Source organism: Pseudopodoces humilis, chromosome 2, assembly GCF_049639895.1.
Source record: "Pseudopodoces humilis isolate 2021_Gansu_Grassland_sample_001 chromosome 2, ASM4963989v1, whole genome shotgun sequence".
NCBI classification, from domain to species: Eukaryota; Metazoa; Chordata; class Aves; order Passeriformes; family Paridae; genus Pseudopodoces; species Pseudopodoces humilis.
The window spans coordinates 105,199,191-105,219,187 of NC_142201.1; the positions used below are offsets into that span (position 1 = coordinate 105,199,191).

The 19,997-nt window shown below is 37.8% G+C and overlaps 1 protein-coding gene across 6 annotated transcripts in view; it reads left to right on the forward strand.

The window, feature by feature from the left end:
* ROBO2 (roundabout guidance receptor 2) overlaps positions 1 to 19,997 on the forward strand; it is a 417,898-nt gene that overhangs the window by 289,061 nt on the left and 108,840 nt on the right. For 5 of the 6 annotated variants that reach the window (XM_088051137.1, XM_088051139.1, XM_088051141.1 and 2 more), the window contains exons 6-7: positions 9,232 to 9,359; positions 12,636 to 12,647. In XM_088051137.1, the coding sequence (XP_087907263.1) occupies positions 9,232 to 9,359; positions 12,636 to 12,647 (140 nt within the window). The remainder of the gene's footprint in view (positions 1 to 9,231; positions 9,360 to 12,635; positions 12,648 to 19,997) is intronic. The other variant, XM_088051138.1, reaches the window with a different exon arrangement.

Consider the following 19,997-nt stretch of genomic DNA (forward strand, 5'->3'; position numbering starts at 1 on the left):
CCTGTCTCTGCCACTGCTTCCTCCTCAGGAAGTGAGGAGGACTCTGTGCCTGGAGTTCCTCCTCTTCCTTTCTTCATTGACCTTGATGTCTGCAGAGCTGTTGCTCTGTCATGAGGGCTTTGGTGGACACCTTGCACATACCCACCACATCATGACCACAAGATAAGACTCCGTAAGCAAGAGAAGCAGTAATTTTTAAGAATAAAAAGTGGTGCTCCGTAATTCCATTTATATTCTGTGGATAGGATATTGAGGTATTTAACTCCAGCCCCCTCTAGATACAACCAAGGGGAGAATGACCTTTCAATGAAATATGAGTTAATAACACTACAGCGCAGTGTGCTTTGTTCGAGTTAATATCTGTGCAGATTGTAAGAAAATGCAGTCTAATGTGTATTGAAAATTAATTAGAGTAAAGAGTATATTTTAGTAGTGTAATGAATATAATCTTTGGTTACATCACCAAATTTCTATTGCAATTAATAACAATTAACGCTTTTAAATAAAGGGTCGGGGGAGAAGGATGTTTTTCATATGAGCTATATCACATGTACCATTTGTCATCTCTGGTTAGATCCTGTATGATTTGCATGCCATCTCTTTTTTTCCTTAAGCTAAAGCATTAAGAAGAGATTAGTCCTTTTATGAGGAGCATAGGGGAGAAGATTGGATGTTCTTAATAGCTTGTCAAAAAGAGACAATGAAAGACAGAGGTTTAATATGGTATTTGTATCCTTACATACATCTGGAGGCAGGAGAGGAGGTTTGCAGAGGATTTTGTTGTAGATGTCTGGCAAAGAGAGAGCAGCTCTGTAACTTGCAGAGTCCATGGAGCACGAATGAACACTGGCAGATCTCAGTCAAGTGCAGCATAAAACATCTTTTCATCTGTTATGTTGAGCCATTTGAGAAAACTTGTGTAAAATCAGGGATACCATTGAGAGATCAGGAGGTGATGAGAGGTAAATGATGCAGGGGTTGGTTAATTTTTGTGTATATGGCATGAAGATGATATACCCCAGTGATGGTGGGACGGCCCTTCCTGTAGTGCTTCGGTCGAGTGTCCCTTTTCTCTGATTGCTGTCTTGCCTGTCACTGATCCCTTCCTGCTCTGCAGGTGGAAACATATTCCTTACACTTGTATGAGGAGTACATGCCCAAGTGAATGTGTAAATGAGAGCTTTTTTTTATGTTTTAAATCCCTCAAAACTTGACATTGAATAAAGTCCTATAATTGCATCGTCCCACAGTTCCCCCAGAGGTTTATAGTCTAACCCAAGAGTTGCCTGCCATTTCTTTTGTCTGAAATATTAAAAGCTGTGAGGAAAAGTGGTAGATGTGTGGCTCTGCTGGAGTGATCAGCAGAGAAACAGTTAATAACGTTGACATTTAAATTGGCTTCATGTTAAGTGTCAGTTCTCACCACAGAGCTGAAGAAGAGCTATTGTTTCAGCCAGTCTGTTTGCAGATTCATGACAATACTCTCCAGTTACTTACATAAGGGTCAAGGTTGGAAAAATAGCTTTACAACTCCATGGACAGCAACCATAAAGGAATTGTGTCAACTAGCACTCCTGCCTGCATGTTTTCTCTTTATGCTGTGTGAGCTATTGGTGATCTATGAAGTGATCACTGACAGTGCATTAGAAACAGTTTTTTCACAGAAGAATGTTCTTCTTTCTTTTTATTCTTTGTTATTCTGCAGCCTAAAATAGTTAAGTTTCAGAGAATTAATGAAGTCGCTAGAAGAGTTCAGAAGCAAAATTTAATGCCAGTTTTAGTAGCCTCAAACATGGTTTTATCTGAATTTTCCAGTCACAGAAGGCTGCAGTAAAAAAATAGTCTTGCAGAAAGGGGACACAGTGAAATGTAACACGGAATTTAATTAAAAATTACTCCTACTGGTGTTTAAATATTTCTTTAGTATCAAAAAAAGCAAAGTATACTGTGTAAAAGCTTAGTAATCACATGGTTTGTATACTGGATTTATAATTTTTAGAATATTAAGGTAGACTTTTTTCTCTTATCAGTATATTAACCATTAAAATCATAGAATTAAAAAGTAAAGATTGTTAACTATGCTTTTATTTTTTCATTTTTTTTCCATGAAAGCCTCAGGAAAACAGGGAGGAGGATGTTGTTAGTTATATTCAAATGGGAGTAAGATTCAAGAGCTCTAACCACTGATGCTACTGGAATGTCTGGCCTGCAGAGATTTCTTCTCCTCTAAGACATTCCATCTCTTCATGGGATACAAAACTTGCCATCTGAGTTAAAAACAAATTAACCTACACTGTCAGTGAAAACACTTTAATGGTAAAGTTTTAAGCCTAAAAACCACTTAAAGTCCCTATCTGTAAATTCTATGTTGATAATTGCTTAACTAGCAAAATGTACTTTTTAAGAATATGACTTCTGGCTCAACTGCAGTATTGAAGGCACTTTCATTACAACATTAACATGACTTCATCTTTAATTAGCACTTCAAGGTTGGTTACTGATTTGAAATACAGATTAGGAAATATTTCATTTCTCTGACAACTTCATAGTAATCTTTCATATGCTTTAGGCAAATAACAATAAACAGGCAAATACAAATTCTGTTTATTTCAAACTACTCGTGATCTGCATGCTCACGATAAGAAAATGTGTCAAATCAAGTTTGGTGGGCACATGATGCCAGTCTGGGCTCAGTTCTTTTTACTTTGTTGCTTTGTTCCAGTCCTTGCAGTAACATTTATATTTTTCAAAAGCTGAAATGGACAAAACCAGATAACTCTGAGCATCAAGGGTACTTTTCTGAGGGATGAATTTATGACATAGGCATTAATAATATAAATCTCCCCAAGTGCCTGACAAATGTATCTCATCTGTGAGGGAAAGGACTACTCCTGGGTGACAGGAGGATAGGTCTCCATGCCAAGTGATTACGAGGTCTCTTAGATCATACTTCCACCAACACGCCAGTTTCTGAAATGTGGAGCTCTGTCTGGAACTAAAATCAAATCAGAAGCCCATTTTGTGTAATTATCATGTGGTAATTCCCTATGAGTACACTTCCATGTGCAAGCAGAGATGTAGAGGTAAAGGATAGAACCAACATAAGTTTAGACAGGATTTAGGGCGTCATTGATTCCCAGACATGTGTTTTGTTCTCAACTGCTCTTTGTTTCCAAATTATTCTAAAGAGAATCAAAAACCAGTCTCAGTTTTCTTCCTTGGTTCTCTTCTGAGCACGTGGCTCCTGATTTTGTAAGACAGTACACATTTGTATGTGCAGTCACACCTGTCTGCATGTAAGAGCAGTGCTGTGGAGTATAATGCGTCCAGGTAATTTGGAAAACTCTATTTCCTTGGACACAGGTATGGTTTCCCAATGTTGGCCCAGTAACTGTAACAGTTGTACACGTTTTATGAGATTTAGATCTTTTTATTGAAAGTTTTCCTTTAAAGCACAGTGCAGCATGGGTTTTATTGCAGTAGAGAATGTCTGCTCTAACAGACTGAAATAATCTGCTGATCGCAACCCATAAGAAGTTTGGGACTGAAGCAGAACCTGCGTCAGCACAATTGAAGAAAAGTCACAATAGTGAATAGTGGCCTGTGTCACACAGCTCTTTTCCTGGTTTGTTGTATAGAATAAGGAAATACAGAATATAGAAACCATTTTATATTACAGCTTGCAAATATGCATCACACAAAGAAATTCAAAGTAATATAAGATTGTCTTCTACCTTTCTGTGGCATGAATGGCAGAGCCAAAAAATAAATGGGTGTGTGGACATGTAGATGTGATGAGTAGCCATCCTGTCAGTACCTTGGAGATAACTCACTGGTAGCTCTATTTATCATGGCTGTAAGCATTGTCTTAAAACCACCCAGCAAAAAGCATCTTTTGATTTCAGGGGCACAACAGAGTAATTTGAGACCAGTGCACACAAATATATCCATAACTGTTGCTGATCCAGGTTTTGCTAGAGAAATAAAACCTGACACTCCTCTGTCTTTCCCCCAGAAAGCTGTTACCCATATAGGTTTGGGCTTCTGGCTTCTCCCACTTACCAGTGCATGGCATGGAAGTGAAAAAATTCAGCTTGTGTCGGATATGCATTGCCAGTGGGCATGGAGGCTTTCCCTTCTGCTGCTGGATCACACAAGCCTGAAGCAGGTAACAGCTCACACTTCCCATCTCACTGCAGCTTCCCTCTGGCTCCCTCCATCTGGCACAGGGAGTGCAGGAGCCAGGGAAAAGCTGTGGCACTATGCTGGGAGCTGAAGTGCCAGCACCACAAAACAGAAGTGGAGACAGAAGCTTAAGCCTCCTTAACTACCTCCTGTTTTCCCTGGTTTTGGCCAGTAGCATCTCTCTATTTGGGCTCCCTAATCATCGGTGTTGTGAGCAATCTTGAAGCTTTGTGCGTGTTCTGCAAAATAGTCTGGCAAACAGGCAAAAGAAAATTGAGCAAAGTCATTTATGTGCCATCTCCAAAAAAAAAAAAAAAAAAAGTCAAGCCTATAATGTGTACATACAAAGATTCTAATTTATTATATAATATTTTTTTATTTACAATACTGTTTTAGATGAAAATATATACCTGATATAAATTAATGCAATTTTTTTTTTAGCCCAGTGGCATCATTTTTTAACACTTTAGGTGTGACTTTTTCCTCTTGCAATATCCCTTTAGCAAAAAATAAGACTTTTGTGTTGGATTTGTCAAGGTCAGCAGTGCATTCTGTGAAGTTTAAAATACACTGCTAAAGCGAGTAAGTCCTTGTATTACCAGTTAGGCCTGCTTGGATTTTTAGGAATGTAATGGCTCCAGCTGCAGATGCATTTTTGCTATCTGTGCATGTTAAAAACAAAAGAGGTGCATTTTTTATGCATAGCTGCATGCACATTTTTGAAAATATGGAAACTAGGGATTCTGTGAAACACCGTGGAAAATGTATATCAAATGCAAAAAAACCCTAAAATTATTGTTAAATATATCTAAATTCAGTATTTTTTTGTCTATTTTTTTTATTTGATAATAATGAGGAAGATTGATGGCTGAGTACGAACAGATACACTTCCAAATGTGGGGAAAAAAATCCAGCTATGGCAAAATGAGTTCAATTCAAGTTTATTCTTAGATGCATAAGTTAACACATGAATTCAACCTCAGTACATTAATTTGTGATACTTAAAAACAGTTAGTGTGTTTTGTTTTATTTGCTGTTTGGCTGAGCAGATGGTAATGGTTTTGACACAATTCAGTTTTTTATTTTTCTTCTTTTCTTTTCTTGAAAAAGACAAGGCTCTTTTTCCCACTTTGTCACAGCTGGTTACCAATCAATCTCAATTCACAGTACAGTGATGATAGCACATGTTGTTCAGGGGCCAAATCTGATTGGGTTGCATTTTCAGCAGTGTTTCATATCAAAAAAAAATTGTGTCTGTATGGCAGTGACTGTCAGCACACTATTGTACAACTGTCATTAATCAGAACTAGCAACAATGAATGCATTCATATGTGCCAGAGACTGCCAGATTTCACTCAAAATCACCCAATTCCTATTAGAATTTCCTCACCAGCAGTGTTTTCTCATATGCCTCTTGTTTCTCGCTTTCTTTTTTCCTTGCCAGTCCCCTGCCAGCCCCTTCCTCTTCTCTTAATTAAAGGCAGACCTGCTTTATTACTTGTAGAACAGAAATTATGTAACGTGGTGCCCAAAAGTGTCTAGTTTATATCTGGCACAGACTGACTGGCTGTTTAAAAAACCTCTTCCAGCTCAGTCTGATGGCTGAAGTCTAAGCTGCACCAAAAGGTTAAGCACCTCCAAATGTTTAACAAAGAGAAGTTCTTAAAATCAATTAGATGTCCATAAACATGTGAAACTGATGTCTGACACCCTGTGGTTTTATCTCAGTGCTGCATTAATTGGGTAGGATCAGCAATATTTGGGCAGTATGTCACAAGTTGTTTCTTGACTACACATATTTTGAAGACATAGCCTTCTTCATGTACTGGCAACGTTAAGGAGCAATTTAACCACTGCACCCTGGTTTTCTGCCATTCTGTCATCAATTCAGGAGCCTGGTAAACGCTCTCTGTGATTGGTATTAGCAGAGAGGACCCTCAGAAGCACTAATCCAGATGAGAGTGAACTTCCACAGAAAATGAGGTGAAAACATCTTGCCATGGGGATTTGAGGCTCTAGGACAGAGAGGAGACAAGGCACTGTTCAAGGCTGAGCAGGTGGATACTTGAGAAATTTAAAAGATGTTCAGTGTTCATTCCTTGTTATTTTGTTTGTGTTGCTGTGGGTCAGGCTAAAAGCCAGTTTTCCTCCTTTCTTCTTCCTGCCTGCTTCATCTGCCAAAGCCCTTCACTGAACTGTGGTGACTTCTGGGGACACCCAGAAGTGCGTGTGGAACAGATGACTGACGGGCAGCATATCAGTACTGCAGGACAGCAGATGGTTCTAGCGCCCCACGGGTCCATCCATGTATGAATCTAATTGCTAGATGGCACGTTCTCTCAGGGTGCTCCAAAAGTATTGCCTGTTGGAGAAGCAGACTGGGAGAGATGAACCTGTCCTTGAAGTAATTGTTAACTGGACCATGACAGCGACGTGTCTACGCCACCTTCCCTTTGGTGACCCAAGCGGGAGCTGATGGCTGTGCCCACCACCCTGCGTCCTGGCATGCCATGCAGCTGGCTCCTCCACCCAGCAGCCTTGGCACAATGTGCATGATTGGCAGGTGCAGGGATAAAGGCTGCTGGAGCCTCGGAGGCAGCTGGCTGGCATGCCGGCACCAGCACATCCGTGACAGGAAGCAGAGTGAGTCAGCTGCAGCCCACAGCAAGCTGGAGCTCCCTGTCCCAGCCTGCCTGCATCCCTGTTCAGGCAGCCCCTCTCTCAGCTACAGTCCTGCTGCCTGGCTGTTTTGTTCTGCCCAGCATAAAGTGAAACAGTGAAGTTATCTGTTGTACAAAGAGAAAAAATCAATTACATAGATGGCTAATTGTTGCCCAGCTTTATAGCCCTGATTCCGATATCCAATTCATGTTTATATGACAACTGATCTTAGTTTTCTCATCGTACAGGAGCTGAATGCAAATTTATATTTTCAGCCTCCTAGAGCTGGCCTCTTGTCAAGAAAATAAGCATTTGCTCTTGTCTCTGCAATCACCAAAGACAAATCGTTGTGGGATAATGTCATATTCTAGAGATTTTTAAGGGGGCCAATTTGCCTTTTCTGTCTTATGAAAACAGTGATTTTTATTTACCGTTGACTAATGCAGCACAGCATGCAAAATGACATAATTTGTGAGCAGTCTAGAAAAAATGTTCTTTAGTGGCTGTTGGATGTAGTTGTAATAGATGTGTAGTTCTCCAGAAAGTGCATATTAAGTTCTCTAATATTGTAACTACCTGCCCCCTCACCACTACCAATGGCACTATGCTGGCAAAAAAGTTATCCCTACAAGTTTCTAAAGTTTGCCATGTCATCTACTTTTTCTTCCCCTTGGCATATCTCTTATTAATCAGTTTAATCTGAGGTACTGCATATACATACAATTAAGCATAACTCCTAAGGAAATGGGTATTATATGTGCTTATGTTAACTCTAGCAGAATGGTTAGCCTCAAATTCGTCTTTATTAAATTATTCCTTGCTAATTGATAGAATGGACCTATTGAATATAGAAAGAAGTTGTATTGTGGTGTGAAAAGATGTCTTGACTTCTTTTTGTTCTTGGAAGTGCTAGGAATGCTGTAATTGATGTTGTGAGCTTTAGTTAGACCTAACAGAAATTTAAATGTTTCACCATATGGGATCTTTGAGTTAAGATGCTTTGAAGTCTGCTAGAACACAGCACTCTCTCTCCAAACCTATACCAAAAGAACCAATACCAATGCACATTATGTACAAAAAAAAGTTAAGTTTCATGTTCCCAAAGGATCTAAAAATGCTCATAGAGCTTGACAACATTCCTCTGATTTGTTGCATTGCATTCTTATTCATCCAAACAATTAAGGGTGCTCTCCCATATGATTTTAATGTGTTTCCTGTGCAAGTCTATAAGGCCTTTAATGCATGACAAAAAGAAAGTAAATGAGTCCTTCTAAAATTATGTCATGACTGTGTATACAGTGAGAAATAGTTTTGATACCTCCTGAAGTCTAGATCTGTCTTTAGTTTTGTGTTCCTGTTTCACTGATACGTGTGAATCTGAGGCCAAGTCTAGATTCAAGGTGACTTAATGTATGACATCAAGAAGAAATGTTGTTGAAAATAATTTAACAAAATGATATTGAAAGGGTAAACTATCTATGCTGATAACCAGGATTTGGGAACCAAACACATTTTCTACAACATGAAATATCCTGTTGACTTTAATGAGCTTTGGATCAGAGCCTAAAATACTTTGTTAGGCATGACTTCTGCAGGATAATAACAATTTAACTGAAAATATTTTTCTGGGTATAATCAATCTAAATGCCTTGAGAATAAAAGTTCACTGCATGTTGGAGTACATTGTATTAAGTTTTATACATTCTCATAGTTTTAGAATTATTTCAGCAGTAAAAACAAAGAAATGGACAAAGCACAATTGAATTGTTTCTAATTTCTTTTAAGAAAGAGAAAATGTCATTGTCTACCCTTATTGAATCGTTTTGTTGTATTTCTGTGAAACTGATAAATCTGCTTTAATGTGCCTCTTCAATAAATGTCACCTTCCAGAGCTTGAATATATTTTTTATTGTTTGCAATTGGGTAGTGTGAGATCCTACCAACACGCTCACCGTTCCCTAAGGGATTGCAGCTGTAGGGGAAAACTGTATATAAAAGGAAATTTCAAAATCAGCAAAAGGTAAAAACGTGTAGCTCACATAGTTAAAGGCATGATAAACCTGAGCTGTCATGTATTGATAACTGATGTCTGATACCTTAATTTTATCTTATTGCTCTAGATCAAGGACAAAGTGAATTATATTATTAATAAAGCCCTAATACTGAACATAGCAATACTAATTTTATGTAAAGTTTCTAACTAATGCAGAGCGCAATAAAAGTGTCATGAAGATTAATGCTTTGTGGAATTATCTAATGCTGGATAATACTTTATCTTCCAAAGTTGGCTCCCAAGATAGATTTAGACTGGCATTTTCCAGGTGATAGCTTTTGTCCATTTCTGTTGCCCACAAAAAGAGTTCTCATTCTTTTGCTGTGACACAGGTATGACATCAAAGACGACTACACCCTGCGCATTAAGAAAGCCATGAGCACAGATGAGGGAACCTACACCTGCATCGCTGAGAATCGGGTTGGAAAAGTGGAAGCCTCTGCCACGCTCACCGTGCGAGGTGAGTGCTCCCGCAGGGGCAGGGCCTGTGTCCTACACGGATAATTGCTTTCTGGTGAGATGGGCCACAGCCTTCCCTGCCGTTGTTTGGCTTCCACACACCCCTTGCCATGGTGGCTGCCACACTGATCCACAGCGCAGGTGAAATCCTGGTCCTGGTGATATCTCATGCAAAATTTTAATTGATTTCAGTGGGATAAGATCCCCCAGTGGTTAAAGTCCTGTCCCAATGTGTTTTTATTGAAGAGCAGATGCATATATTCATAAGCAAGCACTACATAACCGTGGGCATAGACATTAATATGTGAGCCACCAGTCCAGGCTATTAGTCACGTTTCTTTCTCTAAGAAGTATAAAGAGTAACTATATTTATTAATGACAAACATAATACAGATAATATTATTGTGGGATTAGCTCTGCCATAATGAAGCTCTCTACCACTACCCTTTATCCAAAAAATAAGCCATAGCCAAAGGAAAGAGAAAATCCTAATTAAATTTTTTAAGTGCTACAAGGTAAAATCTAATTATTCTCTCCTAAAATATTTGTGGTCTCTAGTATGCACTCACTGTTATGTGCTCCTCTTTGATTTGGTAAGGAGGTTTTAAGGCTGGTGGAATAATGAGTTGCCAAAATATCTTCATGTCAGTAGATACAGACATTCTAAAGATTATGGGGAGAGAAAAAGTTTGTAAGCTAATATTTCATCTGAGTAAATAGAATATAATAGTTATTACTTTATTCCAAAAGATAAGCAGCAATTTGGCACAATGGATACCATGCAGACACTATTTCACAGTTTAGTGGTGCATGCTGACGGTTTTCAGTAGAGCTGTGAAAGGTTAATAAAAACATTTTTAGCTTTATCTGTCCTCCTCTTTTCATACACATTAAATCAAATGTTCAAAGTCTCAATGGATTGCTTTATTAGAACTGGGGTCAACTGACCCAAGAGGCCAGCTTCCATTTCCATCCATTTAATGCATGGACACAGTTCAGTTTAATTTGCTGAATTCAAAGGGAAAAAAAAAAAAGCCACTGAGTGGCTTTGTAGGGAGGGGGAGATGAGATGTTAGTATGTAACAAAGAAAAGAGAGTGATGTGATAATCTGTTGAAATATTACCTCAGTGTTCACTTTAGACTGTGACAATATGCCTCTTCCCATTTTAAGTTGAAGAAATAGGTGTGTAAGAGATTGTTCTTCCCTTTTGTAATATGGGAAAATCAGTCACCACAGCCAACTCCCAGAAACAGTCTCACACTGTTCCTTTGTCACAGGCAGGATCACAGAGTCCAGTAATTCTGGTCATCAATTCCCTGGCCTTTAAACACTCCTAGAACTGTGTCCACTGTGTACATGACTGGAGCAAGACTTTCAGATTTGCTACCCTGACTTGTAACATAAACAACAACTACAACCCAGCAAAAAAATCCTTTGTAATCACCGAAGCTTGAACCCAATGAAATTAAAGGGAGAAAAACTCAAGGAAATGTGTAATTTAATTGATTTTCCCCCCAGTAAAAGCATGTTTTCATTATCTTGCGTATTTTTCCCCCTGGGTTTGTCATTTACAATTAAATACATAATGTTTATTCAATACAGAGGAAGCCATGGTATTAGAAACATACAACATGTTCAGGTTATGATAGAGAATGAGAAAAAAATGAGAAAAAAACAAGAAACTCATTGGAGAAAACTATTAACCTAAATTTTGTGAAAACAAAAGACAGAGAAATCTCCCTTTGACTTTAAAGGGATGATGAACAATAGACTTCTTAATTAAAGAAAGCCTGAATTCTGAATTCTTAATTAACAGTGTTGTATGACACTGGTTTTACCATGTCATGTAAAGGAGCAAAACCACTTAGCATTTCAAAATTTACCTTGAGAGTGTCTTGGACCTTGCAGGTGTCATGTAGTTCTTTCTGCACACCTGACAACAGCCACATAATCCTTAGCTCCCTCATTCACATCTCCATCTTCTTAAACCGGAGGATGGGGATGCAGTCAGGAAAATTGCATTATACTGTCACAAACAGCAGTAGAATCTGACTTCTGTGACCCAGACTCCATGTTCTCTCTTGGAAAGATGCATATCACTCTTATACCTCATCTTTCTGCAGGAGAAGGAGTGTGTCCATAATACTGGAAGCCAAAAAGTGTTCCAACAGATGATGGGTGAGAACAGAAACTAGACTAGACACAGTTAAATAAAATGGGAACAGAGCCATGGGAAGGTTGAGAGCCAAAAAGGCCCTTGAAAATTCTGTTACCTCTGAATTTGCATGTCTTACATTTGACCCTAGCCTGTACATAAGCACACAGAGCTGGTAATCTTCTTAAAAATAAGAAAAAGAAAAAAAATGAATCGTGCCGTTGCTCAGAAATGTGTAATTATTGCTGCTGATAAAATAAGGGAAGCTTTGCCTACACAGATCCAACCTGGAGTCAATTTTATGTCCAAATTTTCAGCTCTTCTGAAAGAGATGTCTATATTTTATTAGCAGAGGGACTGACAGCTCTCTTCCCCAGCACAAGTATAATGAAGGGCTGTTGCTATAACCAAGAAATCACTTGTTGCAATGGCAACTTTCAATCTCTATATCAGCCTGAAACAGTATTAACCTGTCAATCATTTAACAGCAATTTTTTAGGAAGTAGAAGTTACCTAAGAAGTAATTTGGGAGGTTCTGGATTGAAGTCCCTGTGGCCATTTCAGCCCATTTGTTATATTTTCATCAGAACTGTCAGTGATGAAAAACCACTGTGCTGTAAGCTCTCATGCCCATTATTGAATGAGAAAAACTGTCCTGGGCTTTCTGTAGCCCTTACTGTTATACTGATTGGTCATGCTTAAAATTCAGTTGGTATTTGACTCAGAAAGCAAATGCCTTGCGTGACATTAGGCAGTGTGAGGCTTAAGTTGATGTGTTCATTGGGATCTAAAAGTTTGTGCTAATGCAATGCAATTTTTCTTTTATCAGGCATTAACGATGATACTTGATGATGGCATGCGAAGATAATAAAAATTTTTCTCAGAGAATGGTTTCAGTCAGCTTGTTCAGATGCTGTGCTCAAGCAAATGGGATGATAGTGGCACGTGACTAAACAATAACAGCAGTGAACATTTGCCTTAGGCTGCCATTTGAGGGGTTAGCAATCATGGTAGTATCCATAGTGGAAAGTAACATTACACGTCATGCATTCTGACAGATATTCTTTTCTTTTTTTAATTTCCTTTTTATGTTCTCACTACACCATTGTAATGTCAACAGCTCGCCCCGTTGGTAAGTAACCATCCTTCTATCCATTTTAGCATGGCTTCATGCAATGCTTCATCTTTCATTTGCAGCAGCATTTCACTGGCTGGAATAAGCAGCCAGCGCTTAATAGCTGTAACTGTCTAACACCAGGCAAGCGGTTTTGTCTGACAAAGTGCTATTTCCAAACGTTGTATTTCCTACTGTGTCATGTACGAGCACATTTGCCAAATCACCACCAAGTGCTGATCAGTGAAACGGGGTGGGTGTGCCAAAACCGAGCCAAAATCACTCATTTAGATGTTTTGGTCTGGTTTTGGGCCTGGTGTAAAAGCCACTGAAATCAACAGAAAGGAATGTGTTGACTTTGGTGAGCTCCTCCCAGGCCCTAAACAATCAGCTCATCCTGCTTTTCCTGCACAGCAGTAAAAGCACAGGCTTTGCATGTCCCGTCTTTCTTGTTCGCTCAAAGAGTTCTGAAATGAAGAAGTCCTGAAATTGAAGAGGGGATGGAGTTGATTTCTGTGCTTGCTGAGGAAGTTCATCACTGATTTCTGCCCTTGGGTCATCTTGGAGTGCAGTTTGGAGTGCACTGTATAGGATGCAGACTGTTTTGAACAACCTCTAGGTTTTTAATTCTCACACTGAAAATGTTATTATTTCCTGTGCCTTTGAAATTCCATAAATGCATAAAAATCTTACTGAGGATAATGGAAAATTTGCAACTGTCAGCAGCTGAAATCCACTTCTGCTGTTCAGAAGTATCCCGAATGTACGAGTCAATTTTCTTTCATGAATATTTACTCTGTGCCTACATGGATTTAGCTTAATGAGCTGCATTGCTCCTCTGATATTTGTAGTTTATATTTAAATGTATCTTTTAGAATAATAATATGGTTACTCTGATTTTTTTTGGATTAGCATAAAAAGTCAGTACTGGTGTTTATGGAGATTAATGAGGGGTTTGGTCTTAGTCAAAACTTTTGTTAGATACGTGTTTGACTAGAGTTTGTGAGTTTGAATTCATCTCAGCTCTTCGCTGTTCTAAGTTTGGAGGAAGCAAGATTGGAGTAATTTAAAGATAAAATCCAGGTTAGGCCTCTGTCTCCAGAACTAGGGTGATCCCATCTTATTAACTTGCTTGAACTAACATCCATGGAACCAAGCCAGATACCTCCACAGTCATAGCATGGCTTATCCACACCTGGAGAATTCCCTGTACAGAATAGAAATTTACTCTTCTCCATCTGGGATTTTGATAGCAAGCTTTAAACCCAAATCACTACTGTATTATTTTGGCATTAGGCTGATTCTCAAGTAATTCGTTCCCAGGAGTTGCATAAGTGTAAAACTGCAGTAAACTCGTGAGAAAATTTTCCTTTGCTTAGAAAATGTTGTGTGAATTTAGTGTGCTCCTTCATTCACTAAGAAATGCCACAAGATTTAAAGTATTTTGCTTGTAGATTTATTTTTTTTTGTCATTTTGCTGACTCTTAAAAGACAGGCAAGGAAAAAAAATCATAAAGAACAGACTGTTTCAAGCTCTGTGAAAACTACATAAAATAAATGATTGGAGATTCACAAGAAAATGATAGGTTTCAGCAGTCTTGATAGTGTCTCATTTCACAGCACTGATTCTTTTTTAAGATTTTTCAGGTGGCTCTCCATTTAGTCATCCCTGATTCCATCTCCAAAGCTTATATAGCAGGTCTTGGTCTCAAGTTATTTTATGTCCAGGTATATGATTGTGTGAATGTGCAGTGGTCAATTCCACATATTCCCTGCCTAGGCTATTTTATTTTGTTGAAATTGAGCAACTGTGACAGAGAAATTAATTCTTCTACAGATTTTATTCAGGAAACTGAAATTAGAATGGTTGATATTGAAATAATTACTATATGGACACATGGTCTTTATCTAATTATTTATTTTAGTGATAATCTTTGTGACTTTGTGAAAGGATTGTTGAGTAAATAAGTCTAACCCTGAAGATGTTTGACATAGAACTCCCATACAAGTGTATGTGGGGATTGCTGTGTAAAAGCAGATCAGAGCCAGCCACTTTTATCTAATCCTGTACCTGTGGAAAGGCAGTTATAGTTGTACCTGTATTGGCTTTTTTTTGTTTAATTACCTGCAATAAAACTAATTTCTGCAGTTCCTATCTCTATTTCATTCAAGACTAGGCAAAGAAGGTGGCTACCCATCCTGTTTTTATGGAAATTTAAAGTTTGGCAAGACAAACCAAAGTAACTTCCCTCTCCACCGAGAAACCCAAATAATCTTCTGTTAAAATTGCTATTTAACAAGAACAGTGAGTCAAATCTTGTAACATTTTTTTGTTCAGGAAGTTAACTGGAATGCAGAGCAAAAATACCTCTCCTTACCTAAAGAAAGCTAAAGAAAACACTACTTCATGTAATTAGCTCACAGCTTTCTAGGAGGATGACATTTTAATAGAAGTATATTTGTATACTTATGTATATGTTAAAGTGTAGGGAAGCACTTAAAAGTTTATATTCTTTCATGATACCAGAAAATTGTCTAGGTACTTCTGTCTTCCATCACCATCTCCAATTCAAAGCAGACATGTTTTGTCTTTATTAGGTTTTAAACAAGACCAAACAATTTTTTTTTTCCAGTGAAGAATAGAGAAATAGATTTTTAATAGTTCAAATTTGTATTTCTTATTGCAAACAGAATAATTTTCATTTTCTAGTCAGTTTTCTTGTCAGTTTTTTCAAATATTTGTACTCTGTTAGACGTGATATTTTTATTTTACTTTCAGCTTGAGTGAAAAATTCAGGAATGGGATTACCAGTGACCATCTTGGCTTCAAGCACTTATTAACAAATGGTTACACTGATATGGGCTATACAGATAAAATGAGGCATGGTGCTGCCTGAGGTGGGTGGCAGCTGGTGAATTTAAAAGCTCTATGCCAGATTACTCATCATGTTTGAATTTGCTGCTAGGAATAAATGTGTTGCCTGTTTCTAAAATAGATTATTTATAACCTTTTGAAAAGATTTCTGACAGGATTTACAACAGATGGGTTTAGGAAACAAGATATTTATCCCTATTTAGACCATTTCTACAGTTATTTCACTCATTAAACAGATTTTCCAGATGAGCAAGTTAGACTTTTCTCATTTTTGCATTCTGCTGTATTTATTATGGCAGTTGGGCAGGAGCATAGCTGCTGAAAGAAGCACAATAGTTGGGAAGAGCCCAAAAGTTTCAGTAACATCGACCCTCTTTCTAAAGGCAATTGCTGTACTGCTTTGAGATGGAGGACTTCAAATGGAAGATCTATGAAGATCTGTCTGATGTCCCAGTTATGTTTTTTTATCAATACAAAAAGTCATTCAGATGACAGAGTACTGCTCAGTTTGCAAATTAATTTCAGCTAAGTGAAAATACAGTTCTTTACTTGTCAGTTGCTTTGCAGTAAGTCAGGTTTAATTAGTTTTTTGTCATGTGCTGTGGCTCTTTTCCCAAAAAGAAGAGACTTGCAGCAAATAACCTGGATACTTTTGCCACCAGGATAGAAGTGAAGGATTTTAACTTAGTTAAGGAACTAAAGGGAGACTAAATACAAAAACTGAACTTCCCCATCATGATGGTGAAGAGACAGACAGCTAAGACACCTGCCATGAATTTTCCAAATTTCCTTTCAATTAAAGGCAGTCTATTGGCATTTAAGTGCAATATGACTGCATGATGCATTTCAGTCTGCACTGGGAAGTTTCCATGACATAAATCAGCCTGGCATGACTTAATGGTCTGTTAAGAGTGGTGCAGCATGAAAAACAACAGAAAGGGCTGTATTTTATAGAAAGTTGTATTAGGTTTTGTGACATTACTCAGATGGTTCAGATTGGTGAGAAAGAATTCTCCTTCTTCTTCTTCATTCTGACTCTAGCAGGGAAAGTCTATATACAATGAATACTTTTATTTTTATTACGTTCATGAACACATCACCTTCACTTGAGACACTGAGGATTTATAAAGTGTCAGTAATGTGGATTGGTGTGTGATGGGAGAGATGAGATCATGCTTGGTGCTACAATGCCATCTTTCAGTAGCACTAATCTCAGCTTTATATCAAAATGTGCTATCTTCCCTGTGTGGTACCACTTACGGAAATTTTCAGGAGAGGTTAAGGACAACAGTGGACATTGGGCTTTTTGGACTCATTAAATGAAAGAGTAAGGCATCATTACCTTTTTAAAAGTCAGAAATTCTTCAGATTTAAAGATAAAAGGTTGCTATAGAATGAAATTCAGATTGCTTTGTATACCAGTAAGAGATTAAAATATGGAGATGACTTGTTAGAATTTCTTGTAGCCTATAAATGCCACTCTAAAAATCTTGAAGTCCTTAGCATACCTGCTTTGCCTTAAATTCAAGTAAAAAGGAAGTAAAGAAAGTGATCAATAGTCCAGTTATTTTATGTTTTTTTTAATTGCTGAGCTCAAGCTTGGGGAAGTTTTAAGAAGTTTAATGCATAACTTTTATTTTTTAACTTTCAAAGTTTCTTAAAGAATGCTCAAATCAGTGGGAATTGTTTTCCTATTCCGAGTTTATTCATAAGTCTTTGAAGTTTAGTGTATAAAAAAGGTCTGTTGATGTGTTGCTCTCCCCAAGCTTTTCCCTTCCTTTCAGTAAAAGGAGTAATTGGTTACCTTTCCTTTGAGAGGAATGTGGAAATCAATACATGAATCTTCACTTTCTTTGCTCTATTGCTGCCAGCCAATTTAGAGCTGGGATGTGATCTCAGTGTTACTCAACAGCAGAACTACTGTGTGCCCTATTCCTAGAATGTTAACACTGTCACTCAGAATAAATAGCAATTTTTCTTCCTCTCTCCTTTTTCTCTCTTTGTTTATCAGTGTCCCAAATTGAGCAGAGCGTCTTCTCTCACCCTTATTTATTCTCAAGGGTAAACAAACCAGGAATTTGTCACCTTTCTCGCTGTAGCTTATGTGCCTATGCAGGCTCTTTGCCCCTCTCATCATCTCCTTAGCTCTTCTCTGCAGCACGTGAATTCATGTCTTTTTGTAGGAGGTAACCAGATTGCAGTTATTATTTTGATTAAATCCTACTATCAACAAGGGCTTTTATTTTTTAAGCATATTGCCAGCTAACTATCCTGATGTCCCCCCTGAAAAAAGGAATCAAGGCATATTAAATTTATTTTTGTTAATTTTATTTTTTTCTGACTGTTAAACTCACAGGAGGTAAGAGTGGCACAAGCCATCTCCTAAGGGTACAGTTTACATAAGGAACCAGGCTAAAGTCTTAAGATTTTAGGAGAGGACATCTTTTCTATGTGATCTGAGCAAAAGTATACCCTGAATCTCAGGAACTTGGGAAAAAACAAAAAATTGCAAGGTATTGTCTAAAGTAGAAAGTCCTGAGTAATGGAAGTTATTGGGCAGACAGAATCAGTGCTCCTTTTCTTTATATACATCAAAACTAAATGAAGAACTTTCTAGACCCAATAGCATCTGTAAAGTTTGTGGGCTGCTTAAAAGAGATGAGTATTATACATATTATATAATACATATAGTATATATCTACTATATATGTATATATAAAATACTATTATATAGTATTATAATACAAGGTATTATAAAATAGAGATATATGACTAAGTGAGAACAGGCTACAGTCACTGGGATGAAATTAAGACTGATATTTAAACTAAATATTTAAATGTACTATAAAACAAAGAGGAAGAGGGGCCCAGCAAAAATGCTGCTGTTGAAGTCAGAGCACTGGAAAATGGGATGGAGGAATGGAAAGTAGATGTTTTTGGCTATGTAGGAGGCAGACTCGAATTTTTTTTTTTAATAATTATTCTCAGTGTATTTTTTAATTTACATTAGTCCTGGGAATGAAGAATGAAGAACAAATCTTTTTTTCCACTGTGCAGATTTATCCAACTTCATTCTTTTGGGTCATCCAGGGATAAAAGAGAGATTCTGTGTGTCAAAATATATAGGGCAGTTAGCAGTTCTTATTTATTGATTCTCTAGACTTCTTTCACCTCTTGCAAAGAAGTAAAAAATGCTTATGCTTCCATGCTTTAAGAGATTATCTGCTTCAGTGTGTCAGAGCAACTGAAGGATAAAAATGTTGTTATATGTGAAATTCAGAAACTGAATTTAAATCGAAAATTAGAACAATTAGTATGAAAGAAGGTTTAGCATTCTCAAATGATCAAAGTGTGCTCTTTTCACAATGTTGTGTTTATACATGGTTCATCTGAAAACAGGAACAAACCAAACCAAAACAAAAGAAGTTCCTCACTTTCCATGACACAGGAGCAGTGTGAAGGACATCTACAGGAGAACTGGTCCTGGTAATAATTCCCCTTGCTCTCCACCTCTTGCTCTGATTCTTCTTCCTCAGAAGGAGAGTGTTTCCTCTCCTTCAATCTGCCAGCAGTTCTGCCCACTTGTGCCATGTGCTTCTGCTTCTGTGTATTTGGCCTGTAGTTGCAGGATGTGTGAGGACTGATTTTGAAGCAGTGTCAGTGTTAAAGGTGATATTCAAACTATGGATTATCTGTGCTTCCCTAGGTCATGGGAAGCTGCTTTCCAGAAGACTCCAAACCAAGGACCTGCTTTGCCACCTCCACACATGTGATTTTAAAATAGTATCATGTGTCTAGTTGACGGCTCCATGAAACACTTCTTATCCCCACAACCCACCCATTCTTCATTTTAGTGGCAGAATTATTCACCTGAAGAAGAAATCATGAAACAGAGAACACTATAAACAGACATCAAGAGGACATTGTTAAAACAAACCAAAACAAAAAAACATTCACAAAATGAGATTTATGCATTTGTTTCAAAGGCTCATACCGTCTAGGGAATGGCAGAATAAGAGAGGAAACTCATTTTCCGGGTAACTCAGTTGTAACTCAATTGCTAAAAAGTTACTGCCTTCCCTGTGTGTGAGCACACCTAATCATTGGTGCATACCATAAGATTGAGATGTCTTTCTCTTTAAAGAGAATTATTATCCTTAGCTTCCATTAGTTTATCCTTGATAAGAAAGATCTGATTTAGTAATAGGCCTAAGCCGTCATCCTCTCCATCTTCTGTAATGGCTCCTGTGTCAGAGGCTACACCCTTGATTTATCATTAGTCACAGCTAATAGTCCACTAATAATTTTGTGTCCTAACAACCACACATCACTTGCAGTCCCCATTAAGAAGATCTGAACTTTTGAGGGAAGAACTGCTGAATCAGCCCATTCTGGAGTTTGAGGCTGCACCTACTTTGTTTTTTTTCTCTATTTACTCCATCAGCAATAGTAGCCTTGAAAAAGATCTTTCAAAATTTCTAGACTTTTGTATT